The sequence below is a fragment of the Heterodontus francisci genome, chromosome 38 (genome assembly GCF_036365525.1).
Source record: "Heterodontus francisci isolate sHetFra1 chromosome 38, sHetFra1.hap1, whole genome shotgun sequence".
Classification (NCBI taxonomy): domain Eukaryota; kingdom Metazoa; phylum Chordata; class Chondrichthyes; order Heterodontiformes; family Heterodontidae; genus Heterodontus; species Heterodontus francisci.
The window spans coordinates 13645788-13664771 of NC_090408.1; the positions used below are offsets into that span (position 1 = coordinate 13645788).

Genomic DNA, 18984 nt, shown 5'->3' on the forward strand with positions numbered 1-18984 from the left:
TTAGTATACATTTCCTCCTATTAAATTTAACCCAACATCAATCTGCCCAATCTGCTAACTTCTTCGAATTGTGTATGTCCTCTTGAAGTCACTTGGTACAGTTAGCTAAGCCTCCTTACTTTTGTGTCATCTACAAATTTTCACAATTAATCCCAATTCCAGATTGTTTATACATATTAAGAGCAATTGGCTGAACACTGACCCCTGGGGGACACAAACAGACAAGTACAAAAACATTCATTAATCTCTACTTTGTTTTGTCCTTTAACCAACTTCCTATCTGTGTTGCCACATTCCCTTCAACATCACATGGTTTAATTTGATCAACAAGCCTTTTATCCCGAACCTTATCAAGCACCTTTTGAAAAGCCATACATACAACATCCATTCCATTTCCTCTTTCAATATATTCAATTATTTTAATTCCAACCCAAGATGTCTTGGCTTTCTCTTGCTTTAAACATCGATAGGACTAATAGTTTCCTTGTTCAAACCCAACACAAAGAAAATAGACCAGATAAGGAGCTGTTGACCGACCAGGTTATACAATAAATCACAATTGCCTTTCTGGACTGATACAGGCTACTACGATCACGTTGTCATGCACCAAGGGTGTTTGTGCATCACGAGGTTGACGGATGCTCACCCGTAAATTCCAAAGCTGCAAATGGCCACAACACATCATGCTGAATTACTACCTACCCTATTGCCCTATTCTACCTAGCAGTACCAATCCCACCAGGGTACAAGTGATACTAAGTTATTTTAGAATCCAAAATGTCCAGAAGGCAGCTAAAGCTTCCTTACAAACCAAGTATGGGTTAGCATAAACTAAGTCCAACTATTAACCCAGGTATGTTAACCCAGACATGTTGCAGCCATTGTATCCAAAGAAGATACTTTTTGAAAATTTACATCCTGAAAGCCAAAAGATTTTGCATCCAAGACCAGACCACAGAACATGAATGATATAAGGAAGGATAATCAACTTCAGTTTTAGTTGCCTTAGGGTTGATTTTATTTCTGACCTATGAAATGTGGTGGCGTGCTCCCAATTTATTTGGCACAGTTAAGCAATGGAAGCAGGAATTCCTAAGTTCCTCTTCAAACTGGAACAAAGCCAGTGAAGTGGAAGAGCAAAAGCAATAGCACATGCTCAATAGCTCAGCAATTTACAAGTTTCAGATCCCAGACTTCTTGTGATTCTGAATGATCTTGATGGTTATTTTAAAATGGTGATCTCCTTCAGAATGGATGCTGTTTATCAGACTCATTTATGCAAATATAAACATTAATCTAATAAATATGCATGAGACAAGACTTAAGTAGAAATGAGCTCAATTTGACATTACACAGGTCCCTCTTCCTTTTGTGTTTTTACTGGAATTTATGTATTTTCTTCTTCCCAGCTCATTACCAAACCCTACCAAGAAATGTTCAAGGGATCAGGCAAGGTACAAGTAGGATTCTTTTAATATCGTTCTGTAACTATTGACTAGAAACCTGAAATCAACAGTTCAAAGCAACAAAACTGAGAAATTCAATGGAGTTTCAATGGACTACACCAGGGGTTCTCAACTTTTTACTCCAGGGGCCCCTCTCCCATGTTATAAAAATCCCACTGATCCCCTCTAACGCAAGTATTTTTTCTGTATAAAAAGTAGTTATACAATTAAAAATATTTATTATTTTTGCTTTACTTACTTAATGTCAAACTTGTTGCTGGTGAGAGGTGTAGTGACGTCTTGCAGCTGCAAGACTTTTTAGTTAGTTAGTTAGAGATACAGCACTGAAACAGGCCCTTCGGCCCACCGAGTCTGTGCCGACCATCAACCACCCATTTATACTAATCCTACACTAATCCCATATTCCTACCACATCCCCACCTGTCCCTATATTTCCCTACCACCTACCTATACTAGGGGCAATTTATAATGGCCAATTTACCTACCAACCTGCAAGTCTTTTGGCATGTGGGAGGAAACAGGAGCACCCGGAGGAAACCCACGCAGACACAGGGAGAACTTGCAAACTCCACACAGGCAGTACCCAGAATTGAACCCGGGTCGCTGGAGCTGTGAGGATGCGGTGCTAACCACTGCGCCACTGTGCCGCCCTGTCACAACCTTCTTGCATCTGCGTGAGCAGCCAAGCTCAGTTACTGGCCATTGGCTGAATCAAATGGTCGTGGCGCTCAAGCGCAGGTTTAAATATTCATTAAAGAGGGGGGTGGGTGGATTGAGCAAGGCCCACATTCTATACATTCTCTGGTTATTTCTGATGGACCCCGGTTGAGAACCCCTGGACTACACCACATTTTCCTCTCCCTACTTCTAAAACTGAAGCTCGATAGTTTGTAGTTTATATGTTAAATTTAATAAAGGAGACACTTTGATTAGCTTACCATGGTTTAGGTTACAGAGATGAGTTCACCAGCAGTTACAATCACAATCACTAATAATTTGGCCAATCATGTATTGTTAAATATTAAAATTCAAAATAAATAAAATCACATAATTAAAGGATACATAACACAGCATGGGAGATGGGAAGCCATTGCGTACAAATAGCATTAAGGTGTACTTTAGGATCTGTGTGACGTGAATCACGAGGTAAAATGGTTAGACCCAATGAATTCACTATTTTATCAATCTTCTCTTTGTCCCTAGAAAGCAAGACAAAAGATTACTATTGCTTCAAACATGCACAAGACAGCTACATTCATTCCTTAAAGGCATATTCAAGGAGAGGCTCATAAAAATTCTCATCTTGACGAATGCTTAAAACTAAGCCTGTTCAGAGGGCATTGCATACTTACAAAAAAAAGCCTGTTGGCATTTCATGCTTAGCTCAGTGCTCAAATCAGGGTATTGCTGATTTTGGCATCCAGCAGTCCCACATCATGGTGCACTGTACTCATTTGCACAGTCATGGTCATTTGAGAATTAAATAATTCAGGTAGGTTTAGATTTGATTGTTGCCCTTAGCAAATGTCAGACTGCAGGAAAAGGCTCTGAAATATAATTTCTGAAAGTATTGTCTGGAATATATTCATTTAATGATCACGTAAGCCAGCATTGCAGTGCCACAGCCAAACAAAAAAACATAAAATTTTGACTCTGTACCAATAGATTTTCCATGGTACTGCTCATGGGGTAGTCTGGAATGCAAAGCGTGGGTTTTGATGTTTACCGCAGTCCTGCTGCAGCGTAACTGTGACAAGGGTTCTCCCCTCACTATAACATGGCAAATTTACTGACGCAGCATTTTGCATTACTGGCTAAGGTTAAAACTATCTCATACTACACTAACTTGAAAGATATAGGCATCATGGATACATCAGTAACAATATTTATCCACCACTTTACAAAACTTACAAATACTTTTGTCCTTGCCTCCATAAGCACCTCTCATTTCTAGTTATTTACATTACCAAGTATGTATTTTCTTCCCTCTCTTCCACCCATGATGGAAGTTCAGTATTAGTTCCACATTTAAATACTTAACCAGCCCCTTCCCTTAAGCATGTCTCTAGCCACAATTTCTTAGTTCAGTATCAAATCTTCTCAAACATTCCCCTCGGGGAAAAGATATTAGTTTTCCTCAATGTGAGAGCATTCACCCTCAGTCATTGACTTAAAAGTTCAAATTAATGGCTTAAATTACAGGCCCAGGAAGGCACGACTTAGGTTCTGTATCTCCAAAGTTAAAATTCACAAACAAAACAAAATTTTATTTACAAGAAACTGCCATAAATAAATGAATGCACCTTGCAACCCTTTGAACACCCTTAATCCTTTGCCATTAATAGAACTGATGATGTACAGTAAGATGGTAATTGCAGATAGGTTTCTGGTATTTAGCAGTGTGGCAAGGGTTTGGAAACATGGGTGTAGGAGTCTTGTTATCTGGTATCACTCTAGAGGGAGAACTTGAGGTTTAGGAGAACTGGGGGATGAAATGTAGGATTGCGCTCACTGGCTTATTCCCAGGGCCTGTCAGTGAGGAAAGGAGTAGGTTTGCCAACTGTCTATAATGGTCCTGGTGTCACCAGAGTTCTGTCCTGAACACTGTTGTGAGCAACATGGAAAAAAAACCACTAAAAATATATATTTGTTTTACTGCACACAATAAATTGATTAGTTATCAAAATATTGTAGAAAAAAGGCTGTTTAACTGGCCATGGTGATTAGAAGTGGCAGGTCATGTGATAAAACCTCTAATCATATGTCCAGAGTTGGCAGGCAGAGACCTCACAGAAAAGAGTGGGGAATGGGGAATGGGGAAGGTCTACTAACACCGCTAAGAATATTTTTAGAAGATCTCTACAAACATTAGATTTGGTGCTTCACCAACTCAATGCTGCTGATGCCAGGAAAGTATTCACACCACACATGCGCAGACTGTAGAATCTGCCTTCAGCTAGCAGATGTGCTGAGGGCACAGATAGACATGTGGCAGTATGATATCATAGCTATTACAGAAACATGGCTTAAGGAGGGACAAGAACGGCAGCTCAACGTTCCTGGTTATAGGGTTTTCAGACACGATAGGGAGGGGGATAACAAAGGAGGGGGGAGTGGCAATTATGCTCAAGGAAACTATTACAGCTGTGAGGAGGGATGATATGTTTAGTTTAGTTTAGTTTAGAGATACAGCACTGGAACAGGCCCTTCGGCCCACTGAGTCTGTGCCGACCATCAACCACCCATTTATACTAATGCTACACTAATCCCATATTCCTACCACATCCCCACCTGTCCCTATATTTCCCTACCACCTACCTATACTAGGGGCAATTACTAATGGCCAATTTACCTATCAACCTGCAAGTCTTTGGCATGTGGGAGGAAACCGGAGCACCCGGAGGAAACCCAGGCAAACACAGGGAGAACTTGCAAACTCCGCACAGGCAGTACCCAGAATTGAACCCGGGTCACTGGAGCTGTGAGGCTGCGGTGCTAACCACTGCGCCATCTGTTGGAAGGTTCATCAAATGAGGCCATATGGATTGAGCTAAGGAACAAAAAAGGGGCAATCATACTGCTGGGAGTATACTATAGATCCCCTAACAGTCAGAGGGAGATAGAAGAGCAGATATGTTGGCAAATCTCTGAAGTGCAAGAACAATAGGACAGTATTAACTGGGATAGTTTTAGTGTAAAAGGAATTGAGAGAGCACAATTCTTGAGGTGCATTCAGGAGAACTTTGTTGCTAAGTATGTAGTAAGTCCAACAAGAGAGGGCGCAGTTTTAGACTTCGTTTTAGGAAATGAAGATGGGCAGGTGGAAGGGGTGGCAGTGGGAGAGCATTTTGGTGGTAGTGATCACAATTCAGTCAGTTTTAACATAATTGTGAAAAAGGACAAAGACAGAACAGGAGTTAGAGTTCTCAATTGGGGCAAGGCCAATTTTACTAAACTGAGGAGTGATTTAGTGAAAATGGACTGGAAACAGCTACTTGAAGGTAAATCAGTGTCAGAACAGTGGAAGGCATTCAAAGGGGAGATTCAAGGGGTTCAGAGTAAACATGTTCCCAAAAAGAAAAAGGGTGAGATGGCCAAATCTAGAGCCCCGTGGATGTCAAGGAGCCTACAGGGTAAAATAGGGCAGAAAAGGAAAGCTTATGTCCGACACCAAGAACTCAATACTACAGAAAGCCGAGGGGAGTATAGAAAGTGGAGGGGTGAAATCAAAAAGGAAATTAGGAACTTAAGAGAGGGCATGAAAGACTATTGGCAAGCAAAATCATGATGAATCCAAAGATGTTTTATCAATACATTAAGAGTAAGAGGATAACTAAGGAAAGAGTAGGGCCCATAAAAGACCACAAAGGTAACCAACTTGTAGGGGCGGAAGATGTTGGTATGGTTCTTCGTGAATACTTTGCGTCTGTCTTCAAAAAAGAGGGGGATGATGCAAATATTGTATTTAAAGGAGAAGTGTGAAAGATGTGAAAAACATAGGGAGAGAGGAAGTATTAATGGGATTAGCATCCTTGAAAGTTGATAAATCACAAGGGTCAGATGTACCCTAGGCTGTTAAAAGAAGCAAGAGAGGAAATAGCAGAAGGTCTGACGAACATTTTCCAGTCCTCACTGGATACAGGTATGGTGCTGGAAGATTAGAGAACTGCTAACGTATACCTCTGTTTAAAAAGGGAGTGAAGGATAATTACAGGCCAGTCAGTCTAACCTCAGTAGTGGGCAAATTATTGGAATCTATTCTGAGACGCAGGATAAACTGTCACTTAGAAAGGCACAGGTTAATCAAGGATCGTCAGCATGGATTTGTTAAGGAAAGATCTTGTTTGGCCAACTTGATCAAATTTTTTGAAGTAACAAGGAAGATAGATGAGGGCAGTGCAGTTGGTGTGGTCTACATGGATTTTAGCAAGGCTTTTGACAAGGTTTCACATGGCAGACTGGTTGAAAAAAAATCCCATGGGATCCAGGGATGCAGCAAAGTGGATACAAAAATAGTTTCCAGTGGCATTCCACAGGGCTCTGTACTGGGTCCCCTGCATATTAACGATGTGGACGTAAATGTAGGGGGCGCGATCAAGAAGTTTGCAGACAACACAAAGATTGGCCGTGTAGTAGATAGCAAGCAGGATAGCTGTAGGCTGCAGGAATTGATGGTCTGGTCAGACGGGCAGAAAAGTGGCAAATGGAATTCAACTTGGAGAAGTGTGAGATGATGCATTTGGGGAGGTCAAAAAAGGCAAAGGAATACACAATTAATGGGAAAATACTGAGAAGTGTAGAGGAAGTGAGGGACCTTGGAATGAATGTCCACAGATCCCTGAAGATAGCAGGACAGGTCAATAAGGTGGTTAAGAAGGCATATGGAATCCTTTTCTTTATTAGCCAAGGTATAGAATATAAGAGCAGGGAGGTTATGCTGGAATAAAAACAAGAAATGCTGGAACCACTCAGCAGGTCTGGCAGCATCTGTGGAAAGAGAAGCAGAGTTAACGTTTCGGGTCAGTGACCCTTCATCGGAACTGTATAACTCATTGGTTAGGCCACAACTTGAGTACTGTGTGCAGTTCTGGTCACCTCATTGCAGAAAGAATGTGATTGCACTAGAAAGGGTACAGAGGAGATTTACAAGGATGTTGCCAGGACTGGAAAAATGCAGCTACGAGGAAAGATTGGATAGGCTGGGGTTGTTCTCCTTGGAACAGAGAAGGCCGAGGGGAGAGGCGATTGAAATGTACAAAATTTTGAGGGGCCTGGATAGAATGGAGGTGAAGGGTCAATTCCCCTTAGCAGAGAGGTCAGTGATGAGGGGGCATAGATTTGAAGTGATTGGTAGAAAAATTAGGAGGGGAGACGAGGAAAAGCTTTTTCACCCAGAGGGTGGTGGGGTTCTGGAACTCTCTGCCTGAAAGGGTAGTTGAGGCAGAGACCCTCAAACTCATTCAAAAGGAGTCTGTATATGCACCTCAAGTGCCATAATCTGCAGGGCTACGGACCAAATGCTGGAAAATGGGATTAGAATAGGTGGATCTATTTTTGGCCGACACAGAGATGATGGGTCAAGTGACCTCTTTCTGTGCCTTCAACTTTCTATGACTCTAACAGAGTCACAGGGATCGGGCAAAACAGATAAAGAAAGAAAATCAAATGGCCACACTGTAAACATTTTAAAGTGAACTGGTATGGAAAGCATGTGTCTAAGCACACATGCCATGAGCTCTTTCCTGGACAGTTTCACTGAGGCAATGTTAAAAGGGTACTGCTTTGATCAAAACCAAACTCTGTAAACACACCCAAGAGCACATATTTGTTGCAGCAGTTGGCAGCTTTTCTCAACCTCAACCCAAAAATGGAGAATCATTTGAAGGGTTCACAAAATCCTGCCCTTACAAGAATGTACAGACATTCACGGCCATGGTCATTCGCTTTGGATTAGTCTGGAGAATGATTCAAAGACACCTGAACCAGAACAAAATTACCAGCCAGCAATAACTTTTTTCTGACTTGGCAGTCTGCATCAACCTCTTTATCCAAAGTGCTACCTTCATACAAACATGCGGGCAATGCATGCAGGCAGGCCATAATACAGATTTTCAAAGTGCCTTCATGTAACCCCAGAATCTCAATATTGAGCTTCTTTTGGTCACTGGAGAAGTATTAATAATGATCTAAAAATCTCAAGATACTGTTCATAAGTAAATACACTACTTCCTATTCATCGCAGCAATAAAATATTAAATAAAAACAGAAAATGCTAGAAATGCTCAGCAGGTCTGGCAGCATCAGTGGAGAGAGAAAGAGAGTTAAAATTTCAGCTCTGTGACCTTTCAACAGAACCCCCGTGACAACGTCTTTCTCACTATTTCTCCTATGATTCAACAAAATCCAAGAACTGACAAGCACAGGCCCACATCCAGCCACTACATGGAGCTCAAACATCCTGCACCATCACACCATTTCTGGATATTATACGTGTCATTAAGACTTGTCATTATACACAGTGCAGAAGTGCAAACGATCTATGTTACTGCACTGCAAACTTTCATACTTCACTCACCGTTCGTTACAGCAACACGTAAGACAAGAAAACCTGAAGTAACTAAGAATCCCGTGTACAGAAAATCATGGCACAAAATACTGTGCTTATAACTGTGCAAGGGTTTAACAAAAGAAGCTTTGTTTTCACTAAGGAAAGAGACAGTGGCTGCCAGTCTTCATTACATAGTTGTTACTGAAGCAGAACAGTTCGCTATTATGAGTATGAACCACAAAAATTTCTGCTGTCACACTCGACTATTATTCTTAATGAGCATATATAATAGTACAGAAATGTTTTATTATTTTTAGCATCAATGCTTCATGTGCAGCAGTATAAAAATGTCACAGCCAGAATGCATAATCTTCTTTACCCTTCTGTAAAATGTCACATAAAACCACCGCTAAGCTCCAAGATGAAACATGAATCCTATTCAACCTTTCCTTTTTTATACAACAACAATGTCATTTGGTTTGTGCATACTTTTATGAAGAGCATTCATTTGAACTAGCCACATACATAAGCCAATATGTAATAATTAATGGCTTGTCAGCATACAGGTCATATGTTGGCTACAAGAAACCAATTCCTTCATGCTGCAAATCCCAATAAAATCAATACAATTTTGTGTGATGTGAAGCCAAGAAGAAATATAAAATTTGAGTTTTTGGGCGATTAATTTGCTCTGGGTGTTAGAATTGCCATGCATCCGAAATACACGTTAATGCATGAGAATTCCAGGGTTATAGCATGTATGAAGCAACTGCAGACAATTGCTTATTCTGCTTAAACTGGTACTGCCAATAAACAGATGCAACACTTGATAGCACTGACACTGCATTGTGTCTTTGCTAAAGCAGAAATTGAAGAGTGTGTCCTTAAATTCCAAATGCATAACTTTAATGGAACAGGAATTGACACCTATGCAGAGCTAGTGCAACAGCAATGAATGGAATGGAACAGTGTACAAATCAACCAGAAACTGATCAAACAGAAACAGTGGACAAACAGAAAATAAATGCATTGTGACAGTGCTATAATTGATGGCAAGAACATTGATTATGTTGCTGTGACACAACATTCCTGCACTTTAAAAGACAAAGTCAATGAGCAAACTTCTGCAAAAATCTGCCTGGTGGGAATTTTGCACTGCAGCTGATTATGTATGCAGGAACAGGAATATCATACTAACATTGATGATATTCAGACTATTATTAGCAAGACATGATTGAATTTGACCTCTACCTCAGAACAGGGGCATTTACAGAATGTGACTTTTAAAAGGACTCTTTTCTAATGGAGCACTGATTTTGGCCAGTGATTCAGTGACTAAGTTTGTAAAATAGGATCTTAAGGGAGAAGATGGGCAATTGCTAAAATTGAGAGAGTCTGGTATGAAAGAAGTCTCAACTCCTGCATCCAATATCACAAACCCACAATATGGAATATTTCCAGACTGCATCATATGTTGCCAAGGCTGTTATAGATAACAATCACCATTATTCATATGTGTATGAAAGCTACACAATGGCATAAGAAAAATTCCTTACCTTCTCACAACTACAGCCTCATACAGACTCCAGATGTTTTCCAGCACTAACTGTACAAAGAGAGGCTTTTTTCCTTTTGACTGTGATAGTAGAGAAAACAATCTCAATTAATTGAAAGATTAAACTAATTGACAAAGGATTTAAAGCTGCTCTAAAAGTTGCCAAACAAACACATTTTTACCAATAATCCAGGAACCTTTCATACCACAGACTAGGAAGAACATTCCCAGGATTTTCAGAATCTACTGCTGTAGAAGACCAGTGGAAACTCAGAAAACAGCGCAAATAGCTGCTTTAGCTGATTAAGTCAACCACCTGCCAAACGTTATGACAGCAGAACAGGAGAATCCACATGGAAATTCTAGATTATATCTGTTTAAACATTATCCGAACGTACGGGAGAGCTGCACAGCTTTTTACTGAAGTGTGAAACAGTTTTGAAATCTTAATTGTAACCAAGGTTCTACATTAGAAAATAGTAACTTTTTTTTGCAAAGACATTAAAGCTCTAATTTTAAACTCACCCATCATCCATTGTACACCCCATCCTTCAAATTTAATCTGCATTTCAGTCAATCAAGAGTTAAATCTAGCAGGATGTAAATGGGGCACCAACCCATTCTCACATGGGAAGTTAGGTTTAAATCGCTGCCTTAAGAGCCCAGAAGATATTACAATTTCATAATTTAAAGCTTTAGCGGTTCAGAATTGGAGGCGAGTAGCCTAATGCAATGTCACACCATGCTTTTATCTCTGTGAACTTTCAATCCAGATAGGAATGAATGTTTCTTCTCAGGCTAGATTAAAAAATAGCATTTTGGCAACAATTTTCTCCTTGTCAAGCGAATCTTATTTCTGCACTACATTAAGCATTTCTGAATGCTGCAATGCCAAGCATTCTCTGTTTATTTGGGGATTCACCTTCCTGATGTTCTCCTCCAACCACCTTCTCCTGAATATGAGTCATCCTTAGGTGGCTGGAAATACCTGGTCAATCTTTTAAGCTTGATGCCTGATCGTGAATGCTGACAGGCTGTATGACCATAGCAGCATCACAGCCAAGCTAATACTGTCCTAATGCAAACACACAATTTGTGGCAGGAGTCACTAGATAGCAATGGAGCAGCGGAAATCTGTCCAATTGCTCCATCACAGCCTGGTGTCACTGAGCCTAGCTGCCCACTGCCACTTCAGCAGAAGTTTGCCAACAACACAATATGCAATTAAATCTAGGATCATCAGTGCAACAAGATAAATATTTATCCAGAGTCATTAAGAAGCTCAGATAGCCTTGGTACACATCTGATAAGTAGAACTTCAAAAAAAAACTACAACCTGGCCAGCCTAGGACTAAATACCAACTTGTTACTTTGTTTTAAATGTACGTTTACGTTTAGTCTATTAGACAACGTACCTGTGCTCCTTTCATTATCTTCTTTGCCTTTGTGTTCAGATAGTAGTCACCCCAGAGAGTCTTCAGCAACACTTCTGCGCTAATACCCACTTTCTGGCTGTACATCTGGACAAACTGCTCAATTCTGCAACCAAAAATAAAAGATTTCCTCATCTAACACCATTATTGATCAATTTCTACTGAGGAACCAACCAACAGTGGGTCACATACTGCATTCACACCAGGCTGTAGAAAAGAAAATACTGTTTATCCTAGGGTGTAGCAGTAGCTACCACACCATCTTTAAAATCTGGTTCAAATCCAGGCGCAATGGATCAGATGAAAGCACACAGCACAAAATTGTCCATAAATCACAATCTTACTCAAAAGGTCATAAGAATGGCGAATAAAGAAATTGTAATAATGCAGTAGGAGTTGCTCTATTGAGGTTGCATCCCTGGCAGATGCTTCAGGCAGAGCAAAGGGCGACTTAATCTGACTTGAAGTGCTTGATGACTGTGAAAGAATAATAAAACAAGGTACAAATTTTAAATACAACTCTTGTCAATAATTTTAATATTTGTCCCCTTCCTCTCCTGAAAATAGTGACTCAGATCCAGACTGTTCCTCTGGTTCTGGTAATCCTGCTCATACCTGCCTACTCCTCACACGAGACTATGGTGTGTTTGCAGAGTATTCAACCATAGTGGGCTTCACAGCCTAGACCAATCCTGTGCTAACCCAACATCAGCATTTTCCAGTTTTGGTCACTGGAGAATATTAAGGAGTCAGAACAGGGAGGAAAGTAGCTTTCATCTGTATTTCAGGTCACATAGTCCTGAAAGAATGAATTAAAAAGGCAAGCTGTCTTTCACTGCAAATCTAACCCAACTTACTCGATCGGCTGCCCAATTTTACTTTCATTTATTTGAAGAAAAAGTCAGATTGAGTGTAGAGATATTGTCTTGGAGTTGCTGGAATAAACATAAATGAAAGAAAAAACTGGGGGCTGGCAAGGAAGCATGAGCTCAGGCTGGAAGGAACAAAGTGAAAGTTGGTCCTGGACTCAAAGGGACCTGGTGGAGCATTGGCGCAAGGCAGAAAGTGTGTGGGTGTGTGTGTGTGTGTGTGGGGGGGGGGGTTGGAGAAACTGGGGACATTTGTTACCCTTAGCCACAGAATCTTCTAGTTAATTCTGGAGAACCACTCACCTGATCAGTAACAAAATATGACATTGAGTCACATAAGGAGACATTGGGAAAAGTGGCCAAAAACTTGGTCAAAGAGGTAGTTTTTAAAGGTAGAGAGGCAGAGAAGTATAGAGAGGAAAATCCAGAGTTTAGGGCCCTAGCAGCTGAAGGCATGGCCAATGGTAGAAATCAGGGATGTGCAAGACCCCAGAAATGGAGGAGTGCAAAGACCACAGAGGGCTGCAGGAGGCTTCGGAAATCGGGAGGGGTGAAGCCATGGAAGGATTTGAACACAAAGCTAAGAAATTTAAATTAGAGTTATTGCCAGACCAAGAGATCAAATTACCAATAACTGCCAGCCAAAATAATGGGGCAGAGGTTATGTTCTGAAATTTCTACACAGTGACAAGTCAGGAAGGCTGGAAAGTGTCAATCAAAAGATGAGAGGCTATTCCATGAGTTTATGTTCAGCTTCACTGGAACAGTGTAGAAGACTGAGGACAGAGAGGTCAGAGTGGAAGTGGGACAGCGAATTAAAATGGCAGGCAACTGGAAGCTCGGGGTCACTTTTGCGGACTGAACAAGAAGTATTTCGCAAAATAATCACCCAAACTGTGTCTGGTCTTCCCAATGTAGAGGAGACTATATTTTGAACAGTGAATATGTATATTAAATTAAAAGTAGTACAAATAAATCACTGTTTCACCTGGGGCCCAGAATGGTGGGAAGGGAGGAGGTAAAAGAGCAGCCGAAGTATCACCTGCACTTGCACACTTCCACTACCTCCAGCGTGATGCCACCACAAAACACATCTGCCCCTCCCCACCTCTTTCAGCATTACCAGGGGACTGTTGCCTCCATGACACCATGGTCCACTCTTCAATCACCCCCAACCTACAGCACCTTCCTGTCTAAGCACAGGAGATGCAACACCTTCCCTTTTCCCTTCTCACCATCCATGCCCCAAACACTCCTTTCCAGGTGAAGCAGCAATTTACTTGCACTTCTTTCAATTTACAACTGCACTCACTGTTCACAATGTGATCTCCTCTACACTGGCGAAACCAAACGGAGATTGGATGACCACTTTGCGAACACTTCCGTTCAGTCTGCAAGCATCACCCTGAGCTTCGGGACTCCCGTCATTTTAATTCCCCGTGATACTCTGACCTCAGCCTCCTACACTGTTCCAATGAAGCTCAAAGTGAGCTCGAGCAACAGCACCTCAAGTTTCGATTAAACACTTTAGTGTGTTCCGGAATGAATATTGAATTCAACAATTCCAGATCATAAGCACTGCATCTATTTTTTTTTTTTGGACAGCTGCTGTTGGTAATGATTTGACACTTCTCATATACGCCTTCTCTACACCCATCTTTTACCTCTTTACTTGTCCCATTACCATCTTATTTTGCCTTGGACCACACCATCCTTTTTATCATTTAATTTCTCTTGCCTTCCACCCTATCACAGACCTTCCCCTCTTGTTCTTTTCTGCCTTCCCCTCCTTTCCCTGCCTCTGTACTTCCATAAAATCTATCTCTAATTTCTTCCAGTTCTGGCAAAAGGTCATCGACCTTAAACTTTAACTCTATTTCTCTCTCCACAGATAATGCCTGACCTGCTGAGTATTTCCAGCACTGGCGCATGAGCTGATTCCCTGAGTGCTGATTCTACTGCTCATAAAAAGGTAGAAAGCAGAGAAGCAGCAGAATTATCACTTGGGAAATCAGCTAATCCGCCAGTCAATTACTTCAATGGCCTCCTTGTTGGGAGCCGTAATCTGCTTGCTCGATTCTGCTGCATCAGGCTCACAGTATAAGTTTGTTCTTTGTGCATGTGCTGTCATGAGCTGTTCAGTATCGTATGATCGGTGAGGCATGTATTTGACTCAGCTGGGCAGGAGCAAGCCACAAAACAGTTACAAGCACTGGAATAGAAGAGGACACATCCCCAAAGATCTGTGACATCATTTATGCCCCACACTCAGCAATACTCATTACCAGGACTGCTGAACTGCTCTGAACACCAGGTTGACCACATTTGTTACACTTCACAGCTCTGCACAACCTTCACAAGTTACTCTTGTCTGAAGAGGTCAAGTGCTATTTGTGCTGTAAAAGGGGAGACCTGGCTTCACTTTTGAAAAAAGGCAATCTTGAATTTAGAAAGTTGAAGGGTAAACTGATCAAGATGTTTAAAATGATAGTGATTCAAGAGGGTAGATACAGAGAAACTATTTCCTCTGGTGTCCCCTAAGGATCTATCTTTAGCCCCCATGACTCAATTATTTGCTTTTCCTCAGCGACATCATCCGAAAACAGTGTCAGTTTCCACATATATGCTGACGATATTTACCTCAGCACCACCTCTCTTGACCCCTCCTCAGTCTCTAAATTGTCAAGACTGCTTGTCTGACATCCAGTATTGGATTAGCAGAAATTTACATCATCTAAAGACAACAGAAGCCATTGTCTTTGGTCCCTGCCACCTACTTCATCCCTTTCTCTGGCAACTGTCTGAGACTGAACCAGACTGTTCACGACCCTGGTGTCATATCTGATACTGAGATGAGCTGCCAACCACATATCTGTGCCATCACTAAGACCATCTATTTCCATTTCCGTAACATTGCCCAACTTAGTGCATCCAGTGTTGAAACCCTCATCCATACCTTTACCTCTAGACGACAATTCCAATGGACTCCTCGCCAACTTCCCATGCTCTATCCTCTGCAAACTTGAGGTCATCCAAAACTCTGCTTGCTGCCTGTGTCCTAATTCACACCAAGTCTTGTTCACCCAGTACATCTGTGCTCACTGATCTACACTGGCTCCCAGTTTAAGCAATGCTTTGATTTCAAAATTCTCATCCTTGTTTTCAAATTCCTCCATGACCTTGGCTCTCCCTATATCTGTAATCTCCTCCAGCCCCACATTTTACAGAAACTAATGGGAAAAAAAATCAAAAACAATTAATTCAATACCTTTGTGGAGTTCTCTTACAATGGCAGAATTGGGAGATTCCTTGGGTCTCTCAATGCTGACAGACCCAAGGAATCCACCAATGGACTAAATCTCATATAACAGCCTGATTCTGCCAAGTTACAGGACCCCAATCACGTTGCTAAACTCTAGTGTATGTTCTCCTTCCCTTGCATATTATTAGCAAATCTGGTTTAATGTTTCCATTGAGAATAAATAAATTGCTTATTTTCTTAATTTTCCTCTTTGGGTCTTTGAGGCCTGGGAAGGTAAGGCGTTGCATCATGCACAAAATAAGCATTGAATATTACTTTGGAGATATTTGCGCTCCTCCAATTTTGGCCTTATGACCATCCCCAATTTTGATTGCTCCTTCAGTGGCAGCCATGACTGCAGCTGCCAAGGTCCGAAGCTCTGGAATTCCTTCTTTAAACCTTTTCGCCTCCCTACCTCTCTTTCCTCCTTTATGGCGCTCATTAAAACCAACCTTTTTGGCTTAGCTTTTAGTCATCTGTCCTAATACCTCATGTGGGTGGTGTCAAATTTTGCTCAATAACGCCCCTGTAATACCTCTTGGGATATTTTACTACATTGAACGCGCTCTCGAAATGCAAGTTGTTGTGGAGGGAATCCACACAAGGGGGCACAATCTTAAAGTTAAAGCTAGGACATTTAGGAGGGAAAAATCAGGAAGTACTTTTTCATGCAAAGGGCAGTGGAAATCTGGAACTTCCTCCCCTCAAAAGGCTGCGGGTGCTGGGGGTCAAATAAATTTTCAAGACAGGTCAATAGTTGAATAAGAGTATCAAGGGAGATAGGACAAAGAAAGGTAAATAGAGTTGGGATACAGATCAGCCATGGTTTAATAGAATGAGAGAGCACATGTAAGGAGCTGAATGGCCTAACTTTGAATCCAAAACAATTGCTTCTCCTACAAAATAATCCCATAAAAAACTATGACACAAATGGAGGAGTTGGCACATCATATAATCCATTGAACAGCAACAGGATTTAAGAATGGGCAGGTGAGGTTGTGGCTAATTGTAAAGCCACTGACTTGTGGGGAGTGACTCCTCTGCCAGTGCTAATGATTGACTTCACATCAGTCAGGGATTATGTGGGCTTAGTGATAGAATTTGGAGGCTAGTTGCCTACCTTTCTGCAATATTACATGCAGTTAAATCAGCAGATTTAAATTTTCCACCGCACAGGGTGCTTCCCCATCAATCAGCTCAGGATATCTAGGTCAAGCAATTTAGCAGCAACACAAACATAAACAAGCAACCAGTCAGCTGGTTCTGGCAGCACGCCCGCCCTGTAACCCAATCAGACCCTTTGCAGTGGGAGAAGCAATGCAGCCACCACTGGAGAGCCAAAGATCCATAAATTGTTTATGCTGCAGTGTAAGCGAAACATTTTAGATTTTACCCATTCACATAAAGCATCATGATGTAAGCACAGAAGAGAGTGAGGCCACAACAGGTCAAGTAAGGTGCAATATCCTTGTTTCTGCAGGCCTCAATAAAAACTGCTTTTAGCATTTGGCTTCTTTGTACTGTGGACAAATGCAGCTCCCTAGAACAGCTAACATGAAGCAGCCACATCCATGGCAGACATGTCTGATTCTCTTCAGAGAAAAAAAACTCACCAAAAATTTAATTGAGCAAATATTGTGAAACAAAAGAAACATTTTGTTTTAATTATGTTTTAACACTGCTTTTGGAATGTTGGTGCGTTTTGGAGATTCCTCTATGGTTTGTGACTGCTTTATTTTGATAGTGTTTTGGAGACCAATCTGATTGTATTGTGGGAGATCTCTCCCGCTTTCAAATACTAACCAGGACCAGGTATAACTTGATGGGCAATGTGCCCCACACAATGAGGAGGCTTCCAAAGTAATATCCAATGCTTATTTTGTGCATGATGCAACACCTTACTTTCCCAGGCCTCAAAGACCCAAAGAGGAAAATTAAGAAAATAAGTTATTTATTCTCAATCTAAACATTAAACCAGATTTGCTAATAATATGCAAAGGAAGGATAACATACGCTAGAGTTTAGCAACGTGATTGGGGTCCTGTAACTTGGCAGAATCAGGTTGTAATATGGACTGCAGCGATTCAAGGCGGCAGCTCACCACCACCTTCTCAAGGGCAATTAGGGATGGTCAATAAATGCTGGCCTAGCCAGCAACGCCCATATCCCATGAATGAATAAAAAACAATTAGTCCATTGGTGGATTCCTTGGGTCTGTCAGCACTGGAGGGGAGGGAAGGGTCAGTGTCTAACAGTATTGACAGACCGAAGGAATCCCCCAATTCTGCCATTATAAGAGAACTCCAAAAAGATACTGAATTCATTGTTTTTGATTTTTTTTCCCATTAGTTTCTGCAAAATAAACAGATCCAATATTCTTAAGATACCACAGCAGTATCAATATATACAAAGACAATCTTTCGACATTCAAAATTAATTTACTTGAATAAAGCTTTTGCAATTTATCCTCTAGCTGCTCTTCAAATAGTTTGGACCAAATAACCAACTATATACTGGCGAAGGCTCAAGTAAAGCACTATTCCAGTTTGGCTAACAAGGTCCTACCAATTTATCCTGGGAAACTGCACACTGCACAAGCTCAGACTGTGGTACTTCCCTTCAGCTGCTACACAGTCATAGTGCTGAGAAAAACATATTAAAGTCAAAAGCCAGCTCTTTGAAAGAGGTGGTAAGTAAAAACATTTACTAAGATACTCAAAGGGACAAAAGATAATTGATAGTTAAGGTTAGTCACATTCTTGTGAAATATTTCATCTTCTAATGTTTCAATTACATTAAACATTTGCTGGAGGAAATTAGGAGAAAACAATAATTTGCAAAACGTGGTTTTGTTTGCATACATCACAAATAAATTAAGGGGAACAATTAGAATATTAGCCAATTTTCAACCCAAGAATTTGAATAAAGTGCATGCCGAACAAATTAGTTTTAGAATATTAGCTGATCTGTGGCAATTCTCAGTGAGTTACATAATGTAATATTAACAGGGTTACTGATTTATGGTAACTGAATAAGGGAAATTATATTTTTATTACTTAGAATTCTTAGATTTTGTGTGTGTTCTGGGAATTAAATGCCCTGATTCTGTCCATTTTTTCCTATGAACACCACAAATCACGAACCTTGGTCATTATATGCTCTTTAACTTTTGTACTCAATTTTTATTTCTTAGCTTTTTTCCAAACCCCTTGATAAATATCACGATGGTAAGCAATATACACTAGGATGGACATCGGTAACTAGTATTTAGCAATACAGAAGTGGATGGTTGTTGGATTTGAGCAACTCTGT

The 18984-nt window shown here is 40.9% G+C and overlaps 1 protein-coding gene across 1 annotated transcript in view; it reads right to left on the bottom strand.

Moving 5' to 3' along the window:
• efl1 (elongation factor like GTPase 1) overlaps positions 1-18984 on the bottom strand; it is a 348427-nt gene that overhangs the window by 273370 nt on the left and 56073 nt on the right. Inside the window, exons 8-10 of the mRNA XM_068017730.1 lie at positions 11485-11608; positions 10071-10150; positions 2529-2665 (exon numbers count right to left, since the gene is read on the bottom strand). Of these exons, the coding sequence (XP_067873831.1) occupies positions 2529-2665; positions 10071-10150; positions 11485-11608 (341 nt within the window). The remainder of the gene's footprint in view (positions 1-2528; positions 2666-10070; positions 10151-11484; positions 11609-18984) is intronic.